The sequence below is a fragment of the Apiospora phragmitis genome, assembly GCF_038363925.1.
Source record: "Apiospora phragmitis strain CBS 135458 chromosome Unknown utg000006l:1.0-5683423.0:1.0-5690449.0, whole genome shotgun sequence".
Lineage (NCBI taxonomy): Eukaryota > Fungi > Ascomycota > Sordariomycetes > Amphisphaeriales > Apiosporaceae > Apiospora > Apiospora phragmitis.
This window is the reverse complement of record NW_027117404.1, coordinates 553,644-573,308: the sequence shown is the minus strand read 5'-3', so window position 1 is coordinate 573,308 and position 19,665 is coordinate 553,644. Positions and strand designations below refer to the sequence as shown.

Here is a 19,665-nt window from a genome sequence, read left to right as displayed (position 1 = left end):
TTGCCCGTCCAGGCCACCCTTGCCTCGAGCATCTCCAACAGCCCCACTGATCTCAGCGCTGAAATCATTAGGTTGTCATGGAGCTTATGGCTATCGCCCATTGATTCGTTGACCCCCGCCTGTAGCGATGTTGGTGGGATCCAGGTTGTATCGAACACTACCTTGGAGTAGGATGCTCTCCTGAGGTATTGCCAGGATGCGGCTTCGAAGCGTTTCACGAGGTACCGTCTCGATGGACAGGCCGTCGATAATTATCTGGCCTGCCTGGCTGGAAGCGCCGGGCTCTGCTGAAGGCGGTATTGCAATGTCTATCAAGCGGAGAAGAGTTGACACTAAGGTGCTTTTGCCACTGTACAAGAGTTAACACCAGGCGGCCTATTGTTGAATATCATTCTTACCTTCCAGTACGACCAAGAATACCGATCTTTTGCTTTTGGTCCGCGATGAACGACACGTTCCGCAAGGTCATATTCTCTCCACTAAGCAATGATTAGGCTACACCGAAAGTGGAAGATATGGTTATGGAAAGCTCACTCATAGGATACAGAGACGTTGCGGAGCTCAATCGCGACCATTCCTCGGCCAGTCAGCTGGCGGCTCCTGCACCTCGTCGTGGGCGTCTTCGGGAGCAACGAGAGCCTCCAGATTCTTGGTCCTCGCAACCGCTCCCAGCGACGTCTCCATCTGGGTCCATGTTACTAGCAGACTCTGGAGCCCCTGGCTGAAGGACAAGATGGTAGTCAAAGCCACCCCTAGAGATCCACTACTAGTTATCGTGCGCAGCGATAGCGCCAGCGCGATAAGAATAGTGGCCATGGCCGCGACTATTAGATCCAGGACTAGATTAAGCCACCGTTATATGCAGAACATAAGGTAATAGGGCTTCTGCGAATTGTCCAAACACTTCAAGTTAACGTTAATAGAGTGAGCTTGCCACTGGAAATCTCGTATAGTCGTTAAACCTTCCAATATCTCAGTAAAGTACGTGTATAACGGGCTCTTGGCTTCGAGATCTAGGAACCGTAATTATTTCGATGTCCGCAGGTAGAATTTCTGGACTAAGTAGAGAATGTAGATAAGCGCTGGGATGCAAATAGCCATATAGCTAGATCCCAAAGAGACGAAGATTAGTTGAGTGGCGTATTAGAGCAAAGCTGGTGTTAAATAGTTAGCCCCTAAATAACGCTGTTCGATTAAGTAGTGGTGCACTAGACCTACAGAGAACTGTGCCAAAGGTAACCGTGGGAAGTACCACGTCCATAAGCGTTATGTCTTAACTGAAGCGATTTAGTATAATACCAGAATCTGTGGTGTAGAAAAAGCGCATCGGTGTATGCATTACTGTCCGGAGGAGGATCCGGTAAAGTGCCGTACCAGACTTCGGGATAATGCTAATCATGATTTGCCTGTTACAAGAGTTAGTACCGGGTTTCTATTAATATAAGCGACTAAGGGAACTACTATATCATCGCTCCTTAACTTAAAGAGGCGATTATAACCAGTATGACGTAAATGCTAGTAAAAACTAAAACCCGCCGTACTAGGTTGTTAATATACCACTAGATCTAAAATCTCGGAAAGTTCAACATAAAGGTGAAGATAATTAAGATCCCGACGGTTACCTAAGTTCTTGCTGGCTTAATAGATCCGTAATAGTAAAGATAGAGTAATCTGTCTCCTATACGCCTCGCTAAATCTTCTAGATCTTCCTGGCTAGCTTCCTAGGTAGCATTGTTTACTTTTCCGGATACACTTCCCTCTAAAGGCATCGCGTCGCTACCTGGACCGTTTAGAGCACTAGAATCTTTAGGTAGTATTAATAAGAGGTCTAAACGAGATAAATCAAGAGTACCCTAGACTTTAATCGCTTGGACTATAGGGTTAAATACGAGGACATGGTCGGCCAATGAAATATAACGCCTTAACGACGGTTAGAATATAGTATTCCGAAGAATTTGCATGAGGGAAGAGTATACCTGAATATGTGACCAGAATCGTGGTACAGTTTAACTTTCGTAACAAGCCTTAATTTGAGAATAATCTTTTAGTAATCTTTAATGAAGTGTCTCGATCTAGGGTATTTATAACGTCGTTAAAAAGCAGTAACCTCCTCCGGGAAGTAGATAGTACGAGCCAAAGCCTGCGTTGTATTAGGGAAGCTGTTAGCCTGTAGGTAGCATATCTTACCAGTCGTTATTTTTGTCCACCGCTTAGAACTAACCCTCGACTTCCTATTATTGATGAATTACTGCGAGGTAACCGCAATATATCATCTTGTAGATCACAAGCGTATAATACCGTATTATACCACGTTTCGTCAAATAACTCGGACCCGCAGACCGCATTATAAATAAAGCCGTTAGGCAACTATGGAACCTGCGAGCAATAGGCTATAAAACTCGTATATATCCTAATAAAGCCCGTTTCGAAATTAACCTCGCCGAGTAAGGCTTTTAATAAAGTGGTTTTCCTACACCCGTTCGGGCCGGTAATAACTGTTAGTTTTACTTCTAAGATATTAAAATTAGCGGTTTTAAGTATTAAGTCGGCCTCTATTATAGGCCGTAAATCGAGTCCAGTAACCTTAATAGCGCAGTCTTCGATATCGCGAGCTCCTACGGGCATACTCTTTATTTCCACGGAGGTGTTAGGTATGTTAAGGCTATGAATTAAGCCATCGCCATTTTTATTCCGTTTAAAAACAGTTTTAGTTAAAGCTAACCGTAAAAATGTCTGTATCCGGTCGAGGCAGCCTTTTGAAACTCTTAAGGCTAGGATAGAGGAAAATAGGTCGACCGTGGGACCTATAATTAACGACACTATTACGAGTGAACTAAAGGCCTATTTAATTAATAATGGCTCGTTATTATTAACCCTAGATTTAATAGTATACGTAGTAAAAGTTACCAGCGGCGCTAAGATTTATAGCATAAAAGCTATTAATTCATCATTAGTAATAATATAACCTTAAAGGGATAAAAATATATAGAACCTTACTAACCATATTAATCCATACGATCATCCATCGGAACTATTTAGACAAGTCCAGTTCTCTAATACGCCTACTCTGCAAGGTTTCCTCTATCGCGCCTGTTAAACCTGTCATACGAACAGTTTTTATATTATAAAGCACTGATAATATCCGCCCGACACGAGTCTACAGAGCTTCTAGCTATGGCCCCTGCCTAGGCCCATATATCGGGCGAGCTAGATCTGCTAGATAAAATAGACTGCTATTATATTAAAAAGCTGATCAAATAATTAAGCCTGGGAGTAATATACCTAAAGCGACTAGAATTAGAGAGGCGGAAATGGCGCCCATCTATCTAGCAAAAAGCCATATATTAATCGCGATTTCGAATAGTCGAGCCCACGTCTCGTAGACCAGTTCGAAACCGGTGACGGTTCGGTTTATATTAATACTTATTAGAGTAATAATTTTAGCTTTATTTTAACCGTCCGCGGGCGTTTCTAAAGAGGTGACATATATAAGAGAAACTAATACACCGCGCATAATAGTTAGCGATTTATAAAGCAGATACTAATACACCGCGATCGAGATCTAGAACAAGTCAGAATATTACGACTTTATATATACCCTCGAGGCAGAGCTAGCTTACGGCGATACCTAGGTAAATTAAAGCTGTAGCTCTAATAAGACTACGCCCTTTATTTGTTATCTTTTTATTAATTACCTCTATAATTAATCTAGTTGCACGGTTAATTAAAAAAGGCTAGGTATAGTTAAAACCTATAAGGCATAGTTTAAGCAAGATCACAATAAGGAGTAATAGCTGGATAGCGAAATAAAGCGCGAGAACCAGCGCATAACGGCCTTTAGTAGTATTTATAAGGGTTAAGCTATCGTTATAGATATAAAGTATAGGTAACGTACGTTTATCTCAAGTATATAGAATCCGTGCTTACGCGGCCGCAGACTTTAATAAAATATTAATACTATATAGCGAGTCTATTAATAAGCTAGTTCTATAGCTTAGCACGAATATATAATTAAGCTACTAGAACACGGCTCGGTTAAAGATATTAACGAGGGATTCCGGAGGATATAGGCTATAGAGATCTTTAAAATAACTACGCTTGCTTTTAATTTTAAGAAATAATAGTATTAACTTTACCAAAACCGACGTTAAGAGCATAGCTCCGAGAGTATCGAAATGACCACGTAAAAACAAGGTCCGTACTTAGACTATATCGAAAAAACACGTAGTAAACAGGTAAATAATAAATAATAACGAGGGCCGCAGGGAGCGATCATGTTCTACTAGCACCGCGGAAGCCGACAATGCTCCCGAGGCGATTAAGGAAACAACGGCGTAAGGGACGGCCGTCTTGACGGAATCCTCTATTTTAGACCATAGTGCGACAAGGGAGATCTGCAAGCCAAACAAAAGGACACTAAGAATCTGTCCTATGCGTTAGCAGGTGCGCAATCCGGGCTTCGATATTAGTAGTGCTGGCAAAATTATTTGAGCCATGAAAGAGAACTCACAGCTTTTCCAGCAAGTACGCGACTTGGATATGTTTTGGTGGTCGAACGCCAGACTCTATACAGCTGTAGAGGCAAAAGGAGTAAACATATTGCTGAAGAAGTCAAGGAAAAAATGCTTTATTTAAAGACTAAAGTGAAGTCGAACGAGCCATGGCAGGAAAGCGCAGGGCCGAACGCGTCGTCGGAGCAATTAGAATTGACGGTCATCTCGTGGAGTTCGTAGTAGCATCAAGTCGGGAACTCACACACCGCCTGCCGCCTTGCTGATTTCATTAGGCGACTTACGTCTTTTGCTTGTGTCTTGGTGTCCTGGCCCGAATTTGAGGGAGTGGCTTGGTGAATAACGATCCTGAAGGGAAAAGGAACTGACGCGTCCCTGCTGTGCTGCCTTACATGTCCAAGGTAGGGTTACTTGGAAGCGAGGATCAGATTCAACCAATGGCAGGTGGGGGTCAAAGTGGGCGCACTGAACATCAAAGCTTTTTGGCAGGTGATTGAGACCACTACCAGACCTTTCAGTGCTACCGTATGTTGCTTATCTTGGCTACTTCAAGCTTTCCTCGCGTCCATCCTCCAAAGGCTTGTCTCTCTCCAGGGCAGTCTCGGCATACACGGCTGCAGCACGTCGTCCAATATCAGGGCCAACAGGCGTATTGGATGAGGCAACTGAGAAACGAGTTGCCCCGCTCTCTCACACACCTGTATTCAGTTTCTGGGAAACACTCGTCACAGTATCGCCTGGTTGGTGATTCCAGGATTCCCATGGCTTCTTAGCCGAACCTGCACTTGCATCCCACAATTGACGTGCGGGGCGACATTGATGGATGCTCTCGCTGCCCAGTCCATCAACGAAGTCGATCGTTTCTCCACTTGGCATGACAGCCGTCTTGGGAGGCTCGAGGGTATCGTCTGCTGCGCACAAAACACCCTAAAGCTGGTTAGTGTCTAAAGTAGGCAATACCATCTCTCATTACGGGAAACCGGTAATGAATGGGTAGGATTTGATGGGGGTGTGTTCCGGGCCGAGTTGGACGCCGGGTAAATGGAAATTCGGCTCACCTGGGTTAGATGGTCAAGACAATGTACCCAGTGAACCGAGCCAAACTCTTGGAACACTGCATTTTCATGATCTTCCGATCGGCGAGTTAACCCATGATGGTGAGTCTCGCCGCTTAGAAGCGCCCGGAATAACGAAAGACAGTGCAGCTGATGCCACATCGATACACCCCACTTGCGAGAGCCCCCGTCTATGTTTTGCACCGACACCATGCCACCGTTAGGCATCTCCTCTACCGACTTCTAAAAGTCGTTCATGGTCGAGTTCGGATTTGTCATCGGCCTGAATACTTTCCGTATCGTGTGGGACGAGTCGCCAACCGGCATCGTTGTAGTAGAACCCAACACGCCTGCTGTGTTCCAAGAAATAATGATGAATGTGGCTATGTAGAGGATCGTTGTTAGCACAATGATTATGCGCGTGAAATTTGTATCAAACATCATTTTATCGTCTTTAGTGCAGTGGGCAGATGTCTGAGTAGAAGTAAAGGAGACGCTCATTCAAGTTGGGGACCGGCGGCATTGCTCTGGTGTCTTATCTCCCCTACGCCTTACATGCACCAAAAGATAGTTTATCAATCTTTATATATACGGTGTTGGGAATCATATTTAGTTGATCCTAAGCTATGCTATCAGGTACATATACCTCGGCTACACAGTTGCCATTAACACACTTGTACCTCGTGCAAGTATATGCTATGGATGACTTCCGCCTTCTGGCCTGATATCCTTTTGGAACATTGTCCAATCCGGGGCCAATTGCGGTCTCAAAGGTTATCACAGATCATCTTCGAAATGCGACATTGGATTCAGCCTGTTTACCTCATGCATTCACAATAGATCCTCCCCACCTATAAGGCATGACCCAAACCCACAAAATCAGATGTGCAGCTATGTTCATATTCGATGTCGCATTGTACCATGACCATGCCATTCAGGCTGAACGACAAGCATCCAAACGAACACGCTCTATCTACACTTTCCTGCTATTAGGAATAGGGTGGTTTCTATAAAAAACCCTCATCTCTAAACATGCGATACTTCAGGCGACTTCGTTCCCTTCAAACTGATCTAAGCCTTTATAAGAAAAGAACTTTTTAAATTCAGGGGTCATTTTTCTTAGCTCCTCGTTCGCAGGTCGTCTAATAGTATTAAACTCTTTTAAATCTACCGAGTTCTCCTCTTGCCACTTTAATAAACGCTCGAAGTCGAAGCACTTATAATTAACGTTAAAATTAGGAAACGCGTTCGGCTGCGCGTCGGCTTAAAAGTGTAAATAGACGTCCAAGTTAAGCGAGTACATAATATTCTGCAGGATAATGTGGATGTAGTGCGAGATGTGCGTTTTATACAGCTCCGAGGCGTTAGCGCGTATACCCTAGTACTTGCCGTAATAGTGATTAAAGTAGGCCTCCCGCCGGACTTAGTCCATATAATGGATAACGTGGAAGATGTCTAGGCGGCCTATGTAAGCTTCTAAGCCGAACCCGAAGCTCTCGAGAAACTTGGCGAATTGCTCGGGCGCTTTGCCCAGTTTGAACACGTTTTCGCGCATGACGGGGATAGGACGCACGTTGGTGATTCTCTCCTAGGCATCGTTTACTTCCCGACTAAGGGGCTGTCTGAAGATGGATAAATGCTCAGGGCGCAATAATGTCGCTTTTATCTGTCTCGTCTTCAGAGGTATGTAAAGCTGGTCGAGAACTGGGGCTTTTATATATTCAATTCGTTTAGTTCAAGGTACGAACGTAGTTTCAACTTACAATATTTAGTCATCTTCTTAAGGTAGTAGTTATTATCGCTTAACCTCCCGAAGTCGACGAACACCGCTGAGATAAATAGGACAAAGGATGTAAAGAGTAATGAAACATTAATGAGTAGATACCATCTCATTTTCCGGAGTTGAGCTGTATTAACAGCCTCTTTATCTTGCTTCTCGGTGGAAAGCAATACTTCTCGGTCAGGTAACGAAGAGGGATAATCGCTGTATATATCGTCCTCTATCTCAGTTCCAGGGACTTTGTTAAATCCAAGGAAGAAGGTACGAAGGCGATTGGTGATGTTGAACATGTTGAAGCTTATGAGAGTCTAAGAGCCTAGATGGTGACGACCTAATCAAAGAGGATGAAGTCTCAAGTAATGACCAAAGTCAGGAGATACATATGGGATTAGCTAGCAAGCCAGAACAGTTGTAGATAGAGCAGAGCAACAACATCGATACATCTCCGGCCTTTGGTCACAACCAAACCCATGCGATATCTATGTTACAATTCCCGTGTCGAGACTAATGTCGACAAATGTCAGCAATCCCATAATGCTAGGTGCCCCTCTTGCTCATCACACCTTCCCAGCAGTGGCTTCCTGCTATCAGTTGATCATGTTCATTACCGTCAGTTCGACCTCACCTACATGCATGCAATGTTGAAGACCTTTTCTTCCATATTGAAATACTTTGACCCTTATCATTATGCATGCAGTAACGTCCTAGCTAGGAATGATCGACTCGTGTGATCGACTGGTAATGTTGATCCGGGACTGGAAACGATTGACTCACATAATTGCTCCGGGCCGTTGTCTATCTGCAAAGCCTCCGTGAATGCCACGAAAACTTGGCAGGTCTAGGCCCGAACGGATGCAGACCCCCCCTCATATTCCACTAAGGAAGGTATCATGCGCTTGTGATGAAGCAGCAGATCAACAACCCCAAGTGCCCAGATGGGACATACGCAACCCGTTAGTCAACATTTTGGGTGTCATACTTGTATGCAACCCCTCTTTCCATCAAAGTCCCTCGAATTATCGTGTATGCAGCCATGCTGTACGGTTCAGTAACAACCATTTTGCCTAAGATCTAGGGAGAAACCAATTGGCATCTGTACCGAACTCAGGCCCGCTTCGGGCGACCAGCTTGTGGTATTGTCTATCTCAGATGCGAGGGCTTCTTAGAGGCAACAAGGATGGGCCATCGGCAACAGCGGTAGCCTTCCAACATGATCACCGTGAAAACCCCGACGTTGGTCACTTATGTTTTTAGCAACTGACAATAAGACAATGCAACCATCCCCGCGCTGATCATCTACTGAACGAGGTTCGTCATGATGTACGCGAACAATTAAGGCACGGGCAGCACGAAGCGCAATTGGCGCAATAGAGATGCCTTGAGCGGTACATGCTGCTGAGGAATTGTTTGTCAATGCTAGACCTCTACTATAAAGACCCAAAGAGGGACTGCTAAAGGGCAATCGACGGTACTTATCGGCAACCATTCCCATATCCCTTCAGCTCAACTTCCTTATTCCAGCTTTACTCTCCTCCTCACCTCTCAAACACCTCACAAACAACATGCAGCTGTTCAAGATTTTGACCCTGAGCGCTATCGGCCTCCCAGCCGTCTTCAGTGCCCCCATGAAAGGTGAGACAGCCACTCTTTCATTCTAACCACTCTGACTGACCGAAAAATAGCCCTCGTCAAGGATGTTGACCAGAAGCGAGGCGTCAACGCCTTGTACAACTACATTGCCGTCGACGCTGCAGAGCTGGAATGATGGCATCAATGACTTGCACAGCAACATTGCTGCCGATGCTGCCGGGCCCTCGACACCGGTCGTGTAAGCCTTGGGAGAAAGAAGGTTGCTGTCTTGCTTGCCGAGGACACGTCCAAAATAAGGTTGACTTAGGACATGTCAATCCACGTGTGCCGCTATAGAAAACAAGTACTGCACCGGAATCATATCAAATGTGTTCTCCTCTTGTTTCAAATGGGTTGAATAGGGCGGCTGAGGCCTGTAGTATAGTGTGTCCTCAATGAGCCTGATTACACATGGATGTGGTTTCAAATGTCGTTAAGTTAAGCAGTGATTCTCCACATACAAAGTACAATTCACTTCCGGGGACTGGCTGCAACTAAAGTTCGCGATGGCACCCTGCGTAACCCACTAAGCCTCCGCCAATAGGACAAGCTAACGAGCTAGTCCTGTGGCTAAAAGGCAGTCAAGCGCGATAAACCTTACCCGGACGTTCGAATATCAATCAAAGATTCCCAGTCCGCCGTATCGGTCCAACATGAACCCTGGACTTGCCTTGCTCAGCGACAGTTCCTGCGTCATTTTTGGTCTTTTCATTAGCAGTTGTACGACAATGAAATAAGACATGGCCGCTCCACTCATCGGACCACAGTGACGATGAGCAACCCCAACAAGGGGCGACGGCCACGAACCAAAACGTGCGCAAGACCAGGTCCAACAACAAGCACCCCCCTTCCCCGCGCTCAAGTGGCTAGGAGTACACATCGACAGGTAACTGAAGTTTCGACGTCATGTAGGAATCAGAGCAGCCAACGGGATGAGGGTAGCCAACCATATCAAAGAGCTGGCAGTCACCCGAACGGGGACCACCAGCAGCTGGAATCCAGAAGGCCGTACGTTATACTGCCCATTCTATTGTCTAGTCACGAGGCCTGGTACGGGGGCCGGACGCACACGGCAAAGAAAAGCAACCGGAAAGGCATACCAGAAACCGGGACCAGACTCGGTGGGCACGTCGAACACATTCACAAGGCGCCGCAAGGGCAATACTCCCGGCCTGGAGAACCGTCCCTAATAACACGCTGTTCGGGGTTAGTGGTCTGCCGACTGCTCAAGTAGCACTAGAAGACGCGAGGCTGCAGCTTGCCGTCCGGCTTCGGACAGTACACGAGGGACACCCACTGGCTGTCCGAACGGAACCAAAGGTTATACGACGGGAAAAGAGAGCCAACCAGGTCCAGAAACCACGATCGAAGCTGCTGCCTCCTCTCCTTTGTACTACAAGAAAACAAGCTGGTCGTCCACTCACGCCAAAAGCGGCCGTCGTTATTATGGTCTACGGATGGAATTGAGGCGGTGCAGTTCTGCGGTTCATCGACCACCCTCGCCAACATGCGAACCGGGGTGTAAGTCCTTCATGATTTAATAGGAGCTAGAATAAAACCGCGTGGAAGTAAGACAAATTCTTGTGGACTAGAGAGGGAAACTTTGATTTAATTCTTTATAACGAATGAGACGAGTGACTATACTTTCCGATGATTTTATCTCGGGCTGGCTTCCCAGCAAATCCCCAAAAGTCACTGACCAAGCCCGCGTATCGAATCGTGACGGGTAAGTTAAGAGAGTGTGCATGAAGAAGAGGAATGAGAAGATCGGTAGTTCATATGAAATTGGCCTCTGACACTCAAGTGCACTTAGGAAGACTTCCGGCGCACCAGGAACTGCTGGTGCAGCACTTGAACGACGAGATTTTCTGTTGCCAGTTGCTGCCCCGGCAGACGTTGGCGAAATCATTGATGCGTCCGTCCTGCTGGTCTGTATGGGCGCCGTTACAGTTGGCGTTGCTATCGAAAACGTGAACATTAGCGAGAAGTCAGCATGTTACTGATATCTCGAGACTCGAAGCAGTTTCCACTCCTCTCCCTACTGGTGTCGATTAAGGGGGTGTTCTTTCTGCAGCTGTGGAACTGATTCTGCCAGAATCTGCCAGCGTTCTGCTGCCAAAACTAGTTTCTGGGCCCCTTAAGGGTTGGTGGGGAGTACATATACATATCAATCCAAGCTGCGCATTTGCAGGGTGTTGGAAATAAAGGAAAAAAAGAAGCTTACGCCCAGAAGACACAATTTCCACCAGAGATATCCGCAGAGTGCGTCTGGTCGTTGACGCTGAGGTCGACGTTGGCTATTATTGACACCACGTCGCATGTTAGTGGACAGGAGTTTCCATAGTAAATGAGGGAAAACGACATCAAGTCGTAGGTCCGTGCCAAAAATGACAACACGACAGGATTTTCGGACGGAGGTCTAGGATTACGGACAGCATAGCCCGTCAGCTACGTCCACGTCGAAACAGTTCCCGTCGAGGCTGAGTTTGGAGCAGTATTTGACATGCGTGGCGAGAGAACGGCCCGTGAGCGCGAGCGTGGCTAGGTAGAGGAGCTTCATGATGGGTGGCTAAACGGCTACTTGGAGCTGGATCGTAAGCGGAAGTGAGGTTGTGTTATGCTTGTCTGGCTGAAGAACTGATGGATGATGGCCAAGGTCAAGGAGTATTCCAAGCAACTTATACTTTTCAATTCCATCTATTTACAGGTGACGAACCGGATTTGTGGAGTGGTGCTGACATCGATTGTGATGACTTTGATCGTTCAATACCACCCATAAGGAAGTAGCAGAAACGAACGACACCATTTACCGGGATCAGGGCGAATCAAACTCCGAAGCCTTCTAACATTTCCTCAAAGTGTGTCAGCGACCTGCAGATTCAGCTGACTCTATCTATTTATAGGAGCGATCTATACGAAGCGGGTCGGCTCCGCTATAGGCTATCGAGTGTCTCAGGTAAGCGCAAAGGTGTCCATGGATACCCGGATTCTATCAGCATGACTTTGGAGATCCTACTTTCTAATTCAATACAGTTTATACCACGAGCGCGTTGTGATGTATGATTCGCCAAGCTACGAATGTAGTAGGTATTGCCTTCTCAAAACGCCACCCCATCGGGAAAATATGAATGTGGTCTATCTCTTTGCTCGCCAAACGTCCTCCGGGATTACAGTCAGTGAGCTCTTTCCTCTGGTACGAAAATGTACGGCGCGTGGAAGCTCTCTTGAACTTGGCCATCTGCACCCAGCATGCGATCGCGATGTCTTGGGTGTGGAACAATGACACTTGTCACTTTATGCTCAGTCGGGATCGAAGCCGTCAAGGAACCCGTTCCTTGCATCCTGTTCAAGCAATAGCTACTAAGAGGCGGCAAACGCAGAAATAGCAAAGAGTTGCACTAGAACCGAGCCGGCATTTGATCCATAGCTACCAAGACCAGGCCAGCTACATGACCAACAAACTCGAAATCGCCTTGTTAAGCGTGAAGTACCTTGGAAGGTGTGGCTGGAGGGAGACACGGCTCGTTGTCTTCGGTATTTTTGCCAGCGCCCGGGCCCGTGTGGCCCTGCGGTGGCATGGTGGCGGGAATGAAGGGTCCTCCTCCCATGCCGACGAGTACGAGCCCGGGCTCGAACCCGCCCGCACGGGCTACGGGGCCGTTGTCGCGCTTGTTTTGGCCGTAGTCGTGGTCGGCACCAGTACTGACGCCGAACTTGCGGGCATGGTTGCGAGGGTCGGGGAATGGCCAAGCCGAGGCCACGGAGAGGAGGCTGGCAAGGACTAAGAGAGGAGTCTGGAAACGCATATCGCTTGGTAGGTGCAAATTCTGTGGGAAGACTTGTGGGATATTGACAGTCTGAGAAGATCACCTGAATGATAGTATACAGGATGCCTGGGTTATTTGGGCGGTGGAAGAAACTTTCAAAAACGCCTGAGATGATACTCCATCTTTATAGCCGGCTACTCTCAACACTACGACACAGCCCTGTGGCTTCACCGAGACGGTGCCGAATAATTATTGGGACCGAGCCCCTGGATGGGCTGATCGAGGCTCATATGGTTTACAGCCTTCCCCGTTTCGAAAGGCAACAAACAATGATGTCTTTGACGAGTAGTATTGGTGGCCTGGCTTGGCCTGTGACGACAACTGGCGCGTTACGGCCAAATGCAAGTGATACTTGAGATGGGCTTGGGACCTCTTTTGGGGGCGGTCATACCAATGTCGATGTTGCCAGCCGTTTGGTAATGCCCATCAAGTGCAGGCGACAACGACTGTATTGCGAAGGCCTTTGGGGGCTGTGATACTATACTGCCTACGTTGTGCGACGTGCTAGAAGCGGGCTGAAAGTTTTAATATAGCCATTAATATTCTGTCCTTCTCCTCTTAAGAAATGGTGCGGGGGTTGGTCGGTCGTGATCACCATCCTGTTGCACCCTGATCTTGAGCACGTACTCTCTCGAGGTAGGGGCGTTCGCTTCGCTTGCACCTCCCTGCATCGGCCTCCGCTTCCGGGGCTGGGGAAGGAGGACGACACTAACAACGGCGCCTCCGTCCTCATCGACGGCAATCGCCGGATACGCCGGGTCGGTCGCCACCTGATAATGCAGTTCATCCGCTATCCCCACGTAAATGCCCGAGATCGTTTCGTCTAGTGGATTTCCCAGCCGTCTCCTGGTCCCCTGACCTCGTGCCAGGACCCCGACGGAAGGAAACTTCTTTCGTCCAGGTTGATAATGACATCCAGCAGGAACCTGGACGCTCCGCCGCTGCGCGACTCAATGTTGATGAAGACGAGCCGGTTGGGCTCGACGATGAGTTCCCTTGGCGTTAGCTCTGGCCGGGAAAAGCTTCCGTCCAATGGCGCCAGTCGCGGGTGCGACGCGTAAAAGTCGACAAATTACCTGTTGCCGACATTGGTCTGGTCCGGATAGTCCAGCGTGAAAATGGACGGGGACGTGAGGACGTTTGAGTAGTTGCTGGCGCGGATGACGGCCGGCCCCTTGCTGGGCACCTCTTTCCACTCGTGGGGCCGGATCATGGTCATGTCGTAGATCTCGTCCAGCTTGATGCGGCCGTACGTGCCGTCCACGTGCTCGAGCAGCGGGATGGCGAGGCGCTTGAAGGCACCGAGGCCGCAGTTGAGGCGGATCAGGCACCGGTTCGTGTCGTCCTTGCGCCGCCAGCGCTGGGCGTTGATCTCCAGGCCCTTGTTCGTCATGGAGAAGCTGTTGTCGAAGCTGAAGGCTTCGATGCTGGACGCGTCCCAGTACTCTCTAATGGACGGTGCGAGGATGCCTCGCCCGTGTTCATTGGCTGCTGTGAATGGTGTCAGCATATCGTGAGATTTCGGGGGTTGCATCTGCATCATCGCACAGGGGGAAGTCAAGTCCTCACCTTTCTGCTGCTGCGGCCCATTCTTCGCGTGCCAATTTGCCGACGACGACGGCTCAAACTTCCACGCGAAGATGGAGTCGTCATTGTAAACCGTGATGAGCTCCCGCTGCAGCCGGTTGAACGCCCGCCACCTGCCCTCGCCGTAAATGAGCGGCAAGCTGATGCCGAAGAGCCCGAGAAGCGAGTACGTCTCGTCCTCCTCGACGGTGGTCAGGCGGCGGGACGCCCAGGAGAAGCGCATGGCGATGGAGCAGGCCGTGAAGTCGGTCGGGCTGAAGTTGGTCAGGTGGCGTGCCTCGATCTTGCTGGCCGCGCGGATCTCGTCGAACCAGCTCTCGCGCGTGCCGATGCGGCGCCACGCCCGGTCCACGAAGACCAGTTACGGCGGCGCCAGCAGCTCCTGCAGCGTCCAGCCCCGCGTGAACCACTTGGCCTTGACCAGGGCTGGCGCAAGTTCCAGGTGAGACGAACTCGCGGGGTCGGCGACGTTGTCGCGGCCCGCTATGTCGTCCAGGTCGCAGCCCACGGGGACTGGTCGAACGAGGGTCTCGTTGGCGTCCACGTCGTCGAAGTAGGCGTAGCAGATGCCGGCACTCTGATACCAGCGAAACATGGCATTTATCGCTTCTTGCGTGTCGGCGGGGTTAGTCTTGTCGATGCAGCACGTGTCCATCCAGGCCCATTCCCAGCCATCTCTTGCGGCGCGGTCACAGTACTTTCGGAGCTTGGCCCAGCCCTTCTGCTTGAAGATGTCATTTTCTATGTCGCCTTTCCTCTGCTTGAAATCCTGGTATGTGATTTCGTCCTTTGGCGATATCCAGGTGTGAGAAAGGATGGCGTATTTCGGGGTAGGAGTAGGCAAGTCATGGGCTTCAACCAACTTGTATTGGTCGGTCTTGAGGAGCCGCATCTTGTCGGAAAGCGGCAGGCACCGGCCAAAATTTAGAGCAAGATGCTCGCCGAGTGCATGCAGGAGCTAAGGTTTAGAGGAGAGTCGTGGGACTTCACCCTTTCAATTGGTACGACCTCATTGTGGTTTTACGTACCCACAGCAGAGCTTCCCCAGCAAACCATCGGGCTAGTAGTAGAACTGCGGCCAGATACGCGAAAGTCAATTGCGGCTCAGCAATGGAGAAACCACTCGACTTGGAAACCACCAGAAAGTCGTCAAGGCCCCCAACTGTAAGTCGCACTGCGAACTATGATTACGGCTCAGCGTCAGGCAACAAGGCGCTTTATAATTCGAAAATTACAGGATCAAAAAGTTCGAACGATTTCCATAGGTCAGAACGTGTTGGTGGTCAGCCAGCACGTATATCTGAGCGCAACGTGGTAATGTTAATTACGGCTTAGCGTCGACCAGCTCTGTGGGCCAGGCTCTGGGATTTCTAAATCGAAGACTACAGAGCCAAAGAGTTTGAACGAACTTCATAGGTCAAAGGTATCTGCAAGCTGCAGGGATGCCAAAATCACGGCTTAGTTATTGTGTTATTCTGCGAGTTCTTGTAGCAAGAAATTGAAAAATACAGAGCCAAAGGATTTGATCCAAATTTATAGGTCGGCGTGCCTCAAGGTGGGCCTCAGCCTCTTGGCTGTAAAAACTCCCATAATCACGAAGACCAAAGGCTCCCTTTGCTGTGAATAGTACTCGTTCCCTTGCTGTCGTTAATGCTCCCGCGGCTTCACAGCGCTCGCTGGCTGTAGCTGGGGTTTTTGGTCCTCAACACCTGCGGTGCTTGTCGGCTGAGGGTAGATTACGGCTTAGCATAATGTAATAGCGGGGGTTACAAAATGCGAACTGAAGAATAAAGAAACTGTGTGATGAAAATGTTGGAAATATCCCATAGGCCGGAACACTATGAGTGCATCCAAGATGGGTCAGCCGGCATCTCTACATCAGCCTCCGAAACCACGAGTCGCTTACGTGGTACCACCTGCGGTAGTCCTCACACAGAGGGAAGGTTTCTAGTACCCTAGGCAGATAACTCACCTAGAGCTCGGCTTAGAAGGGCTGATGGAAGTTGGACACTGCATACATCTGAAAGAACGCTAGATAAGCGAAAACCACAGGATTAAAGGATTCGAATGAACTCCATAGGTCGGAGATGTCTCCACGGTGTTCAGTCTCTGCCATGGATTGCGTACGGTTTCCATGCGATACTTTTCGCAAGCCGCAGCCTAATGAACCACGGCTTAGCAGGTCGTGAGGCTCTGGCAAGTGCATTGGCCTTTTCAAAGTCAAAACTACGGTGCCAAAGGACTTGGACGACCTTCATAGGTCGGAAGTGTCTCTAAGGTGAATTCGACCTCGAACTACGCCTTAGCCGTGCAAGAGGCCAACAAGTGCTGACTGCCTTTTCAAATTCAAATCACAGAACTCAAGGATTTGAACGGGAGGCCTAGCCCGTTGCCCACTGTGGCCCCTTTTAGCTCATTGCTCGCCACGTTTTGGGGTACTTAACCACCCCAAGGTGCGGGGTTCTGCAAGGGAGCCCCCAGTTTGCAGGTAGGTAGAAGAGCCGGCTGGCCTATGAAGTTCGTTCAAACTTCACGGTTCTCTGATTTTTCAAAACTCGTCTTACACCCGCTAAGCTGTTTTTTAGGGCTGCAGCTTTCAGTTCCACAGAGTACTCCAGCACGATAGCGGATCCAGTTCACTGGAAACTGCTGGGAGGACTGGCGGAACAGGTGGGTTTGCCATAATGATAAGATTGAGATCTATGTCAATTGAAACTATAGCTCCAGCCAAGTAACCATGTCTATGCCCAGATCGATTATACCGATGCCTGGCAGTTCTCTGCGCCGAACGCGCCTTTCAGCACTTCCGCAGCCGCGAAAGATGCCTCGGACATGTAATCAAGCCAACTTGTATCGTGACTGCCGAGGCTTTCCGTCAGCTCCTCCACCCTGAGGAGCCGGAGCCAAGCCTCTCGCCGAGGATGCGGGACCAAGATGTTGTCCATCCAGCGCGAGGTCGTGCTTCCACCAAGCAGCTGTATGGCGCCCATCACGGCATACCGCCCGCCGAACTCGAAGCTTCGCACTTCGGCGTCGACGCCCTCTCGCGCCAGCCAGTCGCGGACGAGATCGTGGCCAGACCAGGACCACCGAAGAGCCCAGTGGATGGCGAGGAGAGCCAGCATCAGCACGCCGTCCCAGCCCTTCTGCGCAGCAACGAAGGTCATGGCCGCGAGCTGAAGCAAGTTGGCGGACCAGAACCACCTGGCGGCGAGGTGGGCCGACCTCCCCTCGGGCACCACAAACATGGGCTTGTTGAGCAGTGTGTCGACTATGCCCCGATCGCCAATGTACAGATGCCACTCGGTCGCGTTTTCGTGCGGTGCGGTCAGCATGCATGCATCGTGCGCCTCCATGTTTTTGAGATAGGTAGACGGACGGCGTATCGGCACGCGCATCGCCACGAGTTCGGATACAGAAGTGCAGGCGATGAGCGCTGCCGATCCGAAACAGCCGAACAGGCAGAGCACGACCGCGACGCCGAGGAGTGCGACGAAGCATACTAGCTGGCCCGGGAGCGAGAGCCGCAGCACGCTGATCCGATCTCCCAGGGAGTGCCGCCTTGGCGTCCGGTACAGCCGGTAAACATGAAGAACTTGCCATCGGCGGACGACTTCTTCTCCTTCTGCCTTCTCTTCCCCTGTGAAGCTGAGATCCGCAGCCCGCTCCGAAACGAGCTGAACGCAGGCCTGATCTGGAAACCTTCATTCGGTATGCATTTCTCGTCGTCATCGTCGGTGGTCCTCGCAGGCCGCGGAGACAGCTTTTCTGGCATCCTCTGGGGAGGCTTCCTATCCTTGACCAAGAGATACTCCGAAATCACCGCACAGGCCGCGCCGTTCGCACAGGGGAAGACGCTCCCCCACTTCACGTCCCAGACCGTGCGGCTCGTGCCGCCCCTCGTGCTGACGTAGTCCAGGTACTTGGTTGACCGGTCCAAGAGCCTGGCCAGGCCGGAGAAAGTTCCGAGCCGGGGGAATATCCCCGCCGACAACCGGCCCATGAGCGCCACGTCCCCGGTCGTCTTGTAATCATCTCGCTGGCTTGCGAGGTGGCATACGAGCGGTAGTATCGCCGCCCATTCGGCGACGATGTTGGGGAGTGGTGGGCAAGGGAGCAGTGGCTTGGTGTTTAGAGACCCCAGGTTGGCTTCGTCTGGGCTGGAGAATATCGACATCGTCAGATAGATTAGTTAGTGGGCCAGGGTTTCACTGCTTGGTAGATGCATTAGGGTGGCCTTTTAATGGATGCAGTCCAATGGCTCACATTGCTCACTGGATCAGACAGTTGTGAAGATTGAGGGCCATGTGACTATACGGTATGACTACTAGACACCGAAACCGATACTGCTTGTATTTCCAGTTCTCTGCCTACCGGAGGATTCGAGGTAGGTAGCGTGCATGCTAATGGGGCATGCCACTGAGAAGTGCACCAGACTGCCTAAGCACTGTGCCTTGGGGGCAAAGATGACTCTCTTCTATGGAGCCACATTGAGGCTTGGCAACGTTGGTGGGTATCGTCAGTTTACTTGACCAGTCAAGTCGAAGATACCGGGTGGCTTCTGTGTTATTGGGTTTCTTTTCGCCACTGCCCACCTCAGATACTCTTAAACATGCTGAGCCGTAATGCTGACGCGGGGTCAACGCGCTGGCGATAGTAGGGTATCATTATCAGTCTGGTTGACCAACTGAATCGAAGATACGGCGCCCTCCTGATTTCTTGCATATCAAAGCGCAGAGCCCCATCTGCTAAGCCGTGATCGATCTGGTTTGAGCAACAATGGGCTTCAAGTTTAGCCACATGAGTTGCCAATCAAGTCAATCCAACCTAGGGGCCATATTCCAATGCGGGGTCCGTTCTAGCTAAGCCGCAAGTCAAAGGGCAGTAGTGCAGGAGTCTATTGCTTCCAGCAGGAAAATTTCACCCTTCCGGACCCTATTTGGACATCGACACTGGTTGGTCTGGATCGTCTTTTTTACGCCATGTTTAAACGACGAATGGAGGCTGAGGCAACTTGCGTATTAGCACAACTGATGATTCCTTACCCCTCCTATCGCCCGGCGGGCTCGCCCCAGGCTGAACTGCCCAAGGCCGCTGTCGCCGGCTGCGAAGCTTACATCTATTATCTACAGCGCCCTGTCTCAGTGCCGGTCTCAGGCCTCATTAACTCGCGTATACGGGGTTGGGTTCGGTCCTGAAAGCGCCATTGGTATTTTCCTGTGTCTCCGACCCATTGGCGACAGACGTCGACGGCTTAAACGTTGACGACGCTGCGC

The 19,665-nt window shown here is 49.8% G+C and overlaps 10 protein-coding genes across 10 annotated transcripts; 1 reads left to right on the top strand and 9 right to left on the bottom strand.

The window, feature by feature from the left end:
- Positions 1–90: 90 nt before the first annotated feature.
- PG994_005464 (uncharacterized protein) lies at positions 91–575 on the bottom strand (the record flags this gene model as incomplete). Its single annotated transcript, XM_066856873.1, has 3 exons — positions 91–349; positions 399–479; positions 535–575. The coding sequence occupies 3 exons, from the start codon at positions 573–575 to the stop codon at positions 91–93; spliced, it is 381 nt and encodes a 126-aa protein (XP_066716142.1).
- On the bottom strand, positions 562–816 carry PG994_005463 (uncharacterized protein; the record flags this gene model as incomplete). The annotated part of the gene is made up of 1 exon (XM_066856872.1): positions 562–816. The coding sequence occupies one exon, from the start codon at positions 814–816 to the stop codon at positions 562–564; it is 255 nt and encodes an 84-aa protein (XP_066716141.1).
- A 39-nt stretch (positions 817–855) lies between these two features.
- PG994_005462 (ABC multidrug transporter) lies at positions 856–1,261 on the bottom strand (the record flags this gene model as incomplete). Its single annotated transcript, XM_066856871.1, has 2 exons — positions 856–1,013; positions 1,219–1,261. The coding sequence occupies 2 exons, from the start codon at positions 1,259–1,261 to the stop codon at positions 856–858; spliced, it is 201 nt and encodes a 66-aa protein (XP_066716140.1).
- A 1,106-nt stretch (positions 1,262–2,367) lies between these two features.
- Positions 2,368–3,004, bottom strand: PG994_005461 (uncharacterized protein; the record flags this gene model as incomplete). Its single annotated transcript, XM_066856870.1, has 2 exons — positions 2,368–2,804; positions 2,998–3,004. 2 exons carry the CDS (start codon positions 3,002–3,004, stop codon positions 2,368–2,370), a joined length of 444 nt encoding a protein of 147 aa, XP_066716139.1.
- A 1,198-nt stretch (positions 3,005–4,202) lies between these two features.
- PG994_005460 (P-loop containing nucleoside triphosphate hydrolase protein) lies at positions 4,203–4,717 on the bottom strand (the record flags this gene model as incomplete). Its single annotated transcript, XM_066856869.1, has 3 exons — positions 4,203–4,424; positions 4,511–4,573; positions 4,640–4,717. 3 exons carry the CDS (start codon positions 4,715–4,717, stop codon positions 4,203–4,205), a joined length of 363 nt encoding a protein of 120 aa, XP_066716138.1.
- A 5,765-nt stretch (positions 4,718–10,482) lies between these two features.
- PG994_005459 (uncharacterized protein) lies at positions 10,483–10,978 on the top strand (the record flags this gene model as incomplete). Its single annotated transcript, XM_066856868.1, has 2 exons — positions 10,483–10,496; positions 10,789–10,978. 2 exons carry the CDS (start codon positions 10,483–10,485, stop codon positions 10,976–10,978), a joined length of 204 nt encoding a protein of 67 aa, XP_066716137.1.
- A 217-nt stretch (positions 10,979–11,195) lies between these two features.
- Positions 11,196–11,535, bottom strand: PG994_005458 (uncharacterized protein; the record flags this gene model as incomplete). Its single annotated transcript, XM_066856867.1, has 2 exons — positions 11,196–11,272; positions 11,409–11,535. 2 exons carry the CDS (start codon positions 11,533–11,535, stop codon positions 11,196–11,198), a joined length of 204 nt encoding a protein of 67 aa, XP_066716136.1.
- A 916-nt stretch (positions 11,536–12,451) lies between these two features.
- PG994_005457 (uncharacterized protein) lies at positions 12,452–12,781 on the bottom strand (the record flags this gene model as incomplete). Its single annotated transcript, XM_066856866.1, has 1 exon — positions 12,452–12,781. One exon carries the CDS (start codon positions 12,779–12,781, stop codon positions 12,452–12,454), a length of 330 nt encoding a protein of 109 aa, XP_066716135.1.
- Positions 12,782–13,338: 557 nt separating this feature from the next.
- Positions 13,339–14,612, bottom strand: PG994_005456 (HET domain-containing protein; the record flags this gene model as incomplete). The annotated part of the gene is made up of 3 exons (XM_066856865.1): positions 13,339–13,572; positions 13,662–13,824; positions 13,879–14,612. The coding sequence occupies 3 exons, from the start codon at positions 14,610–14,612 to the stop codon at positions 13,339–13,341; spliced, it is 1,131 nt and encodes a 376-aa protein (XP_066716134.1).
- Positions 14,613–17,145: 2,533 nt separating this feature from the next.
- Positions 17,146–18,566, bottom strand: PG994_005455 (uncharacterized protein; the record flags this gene model as incomplete). The annotated part of the gene is made up of 2 exons (XM_066856864.1): positions 17,146–18,029; positions 18,092–18,566. The coding sequence occupies 2 exons, from the start codon at positions 18,564–18,566 to the stop codon at positions 17,146–17,148; spliced, it is 1,359 nt and encodes a 452-aa protein (XP_066716133.1).
- Positions 18,567–19,665: the final 1,099 nt, after the last annotated feature.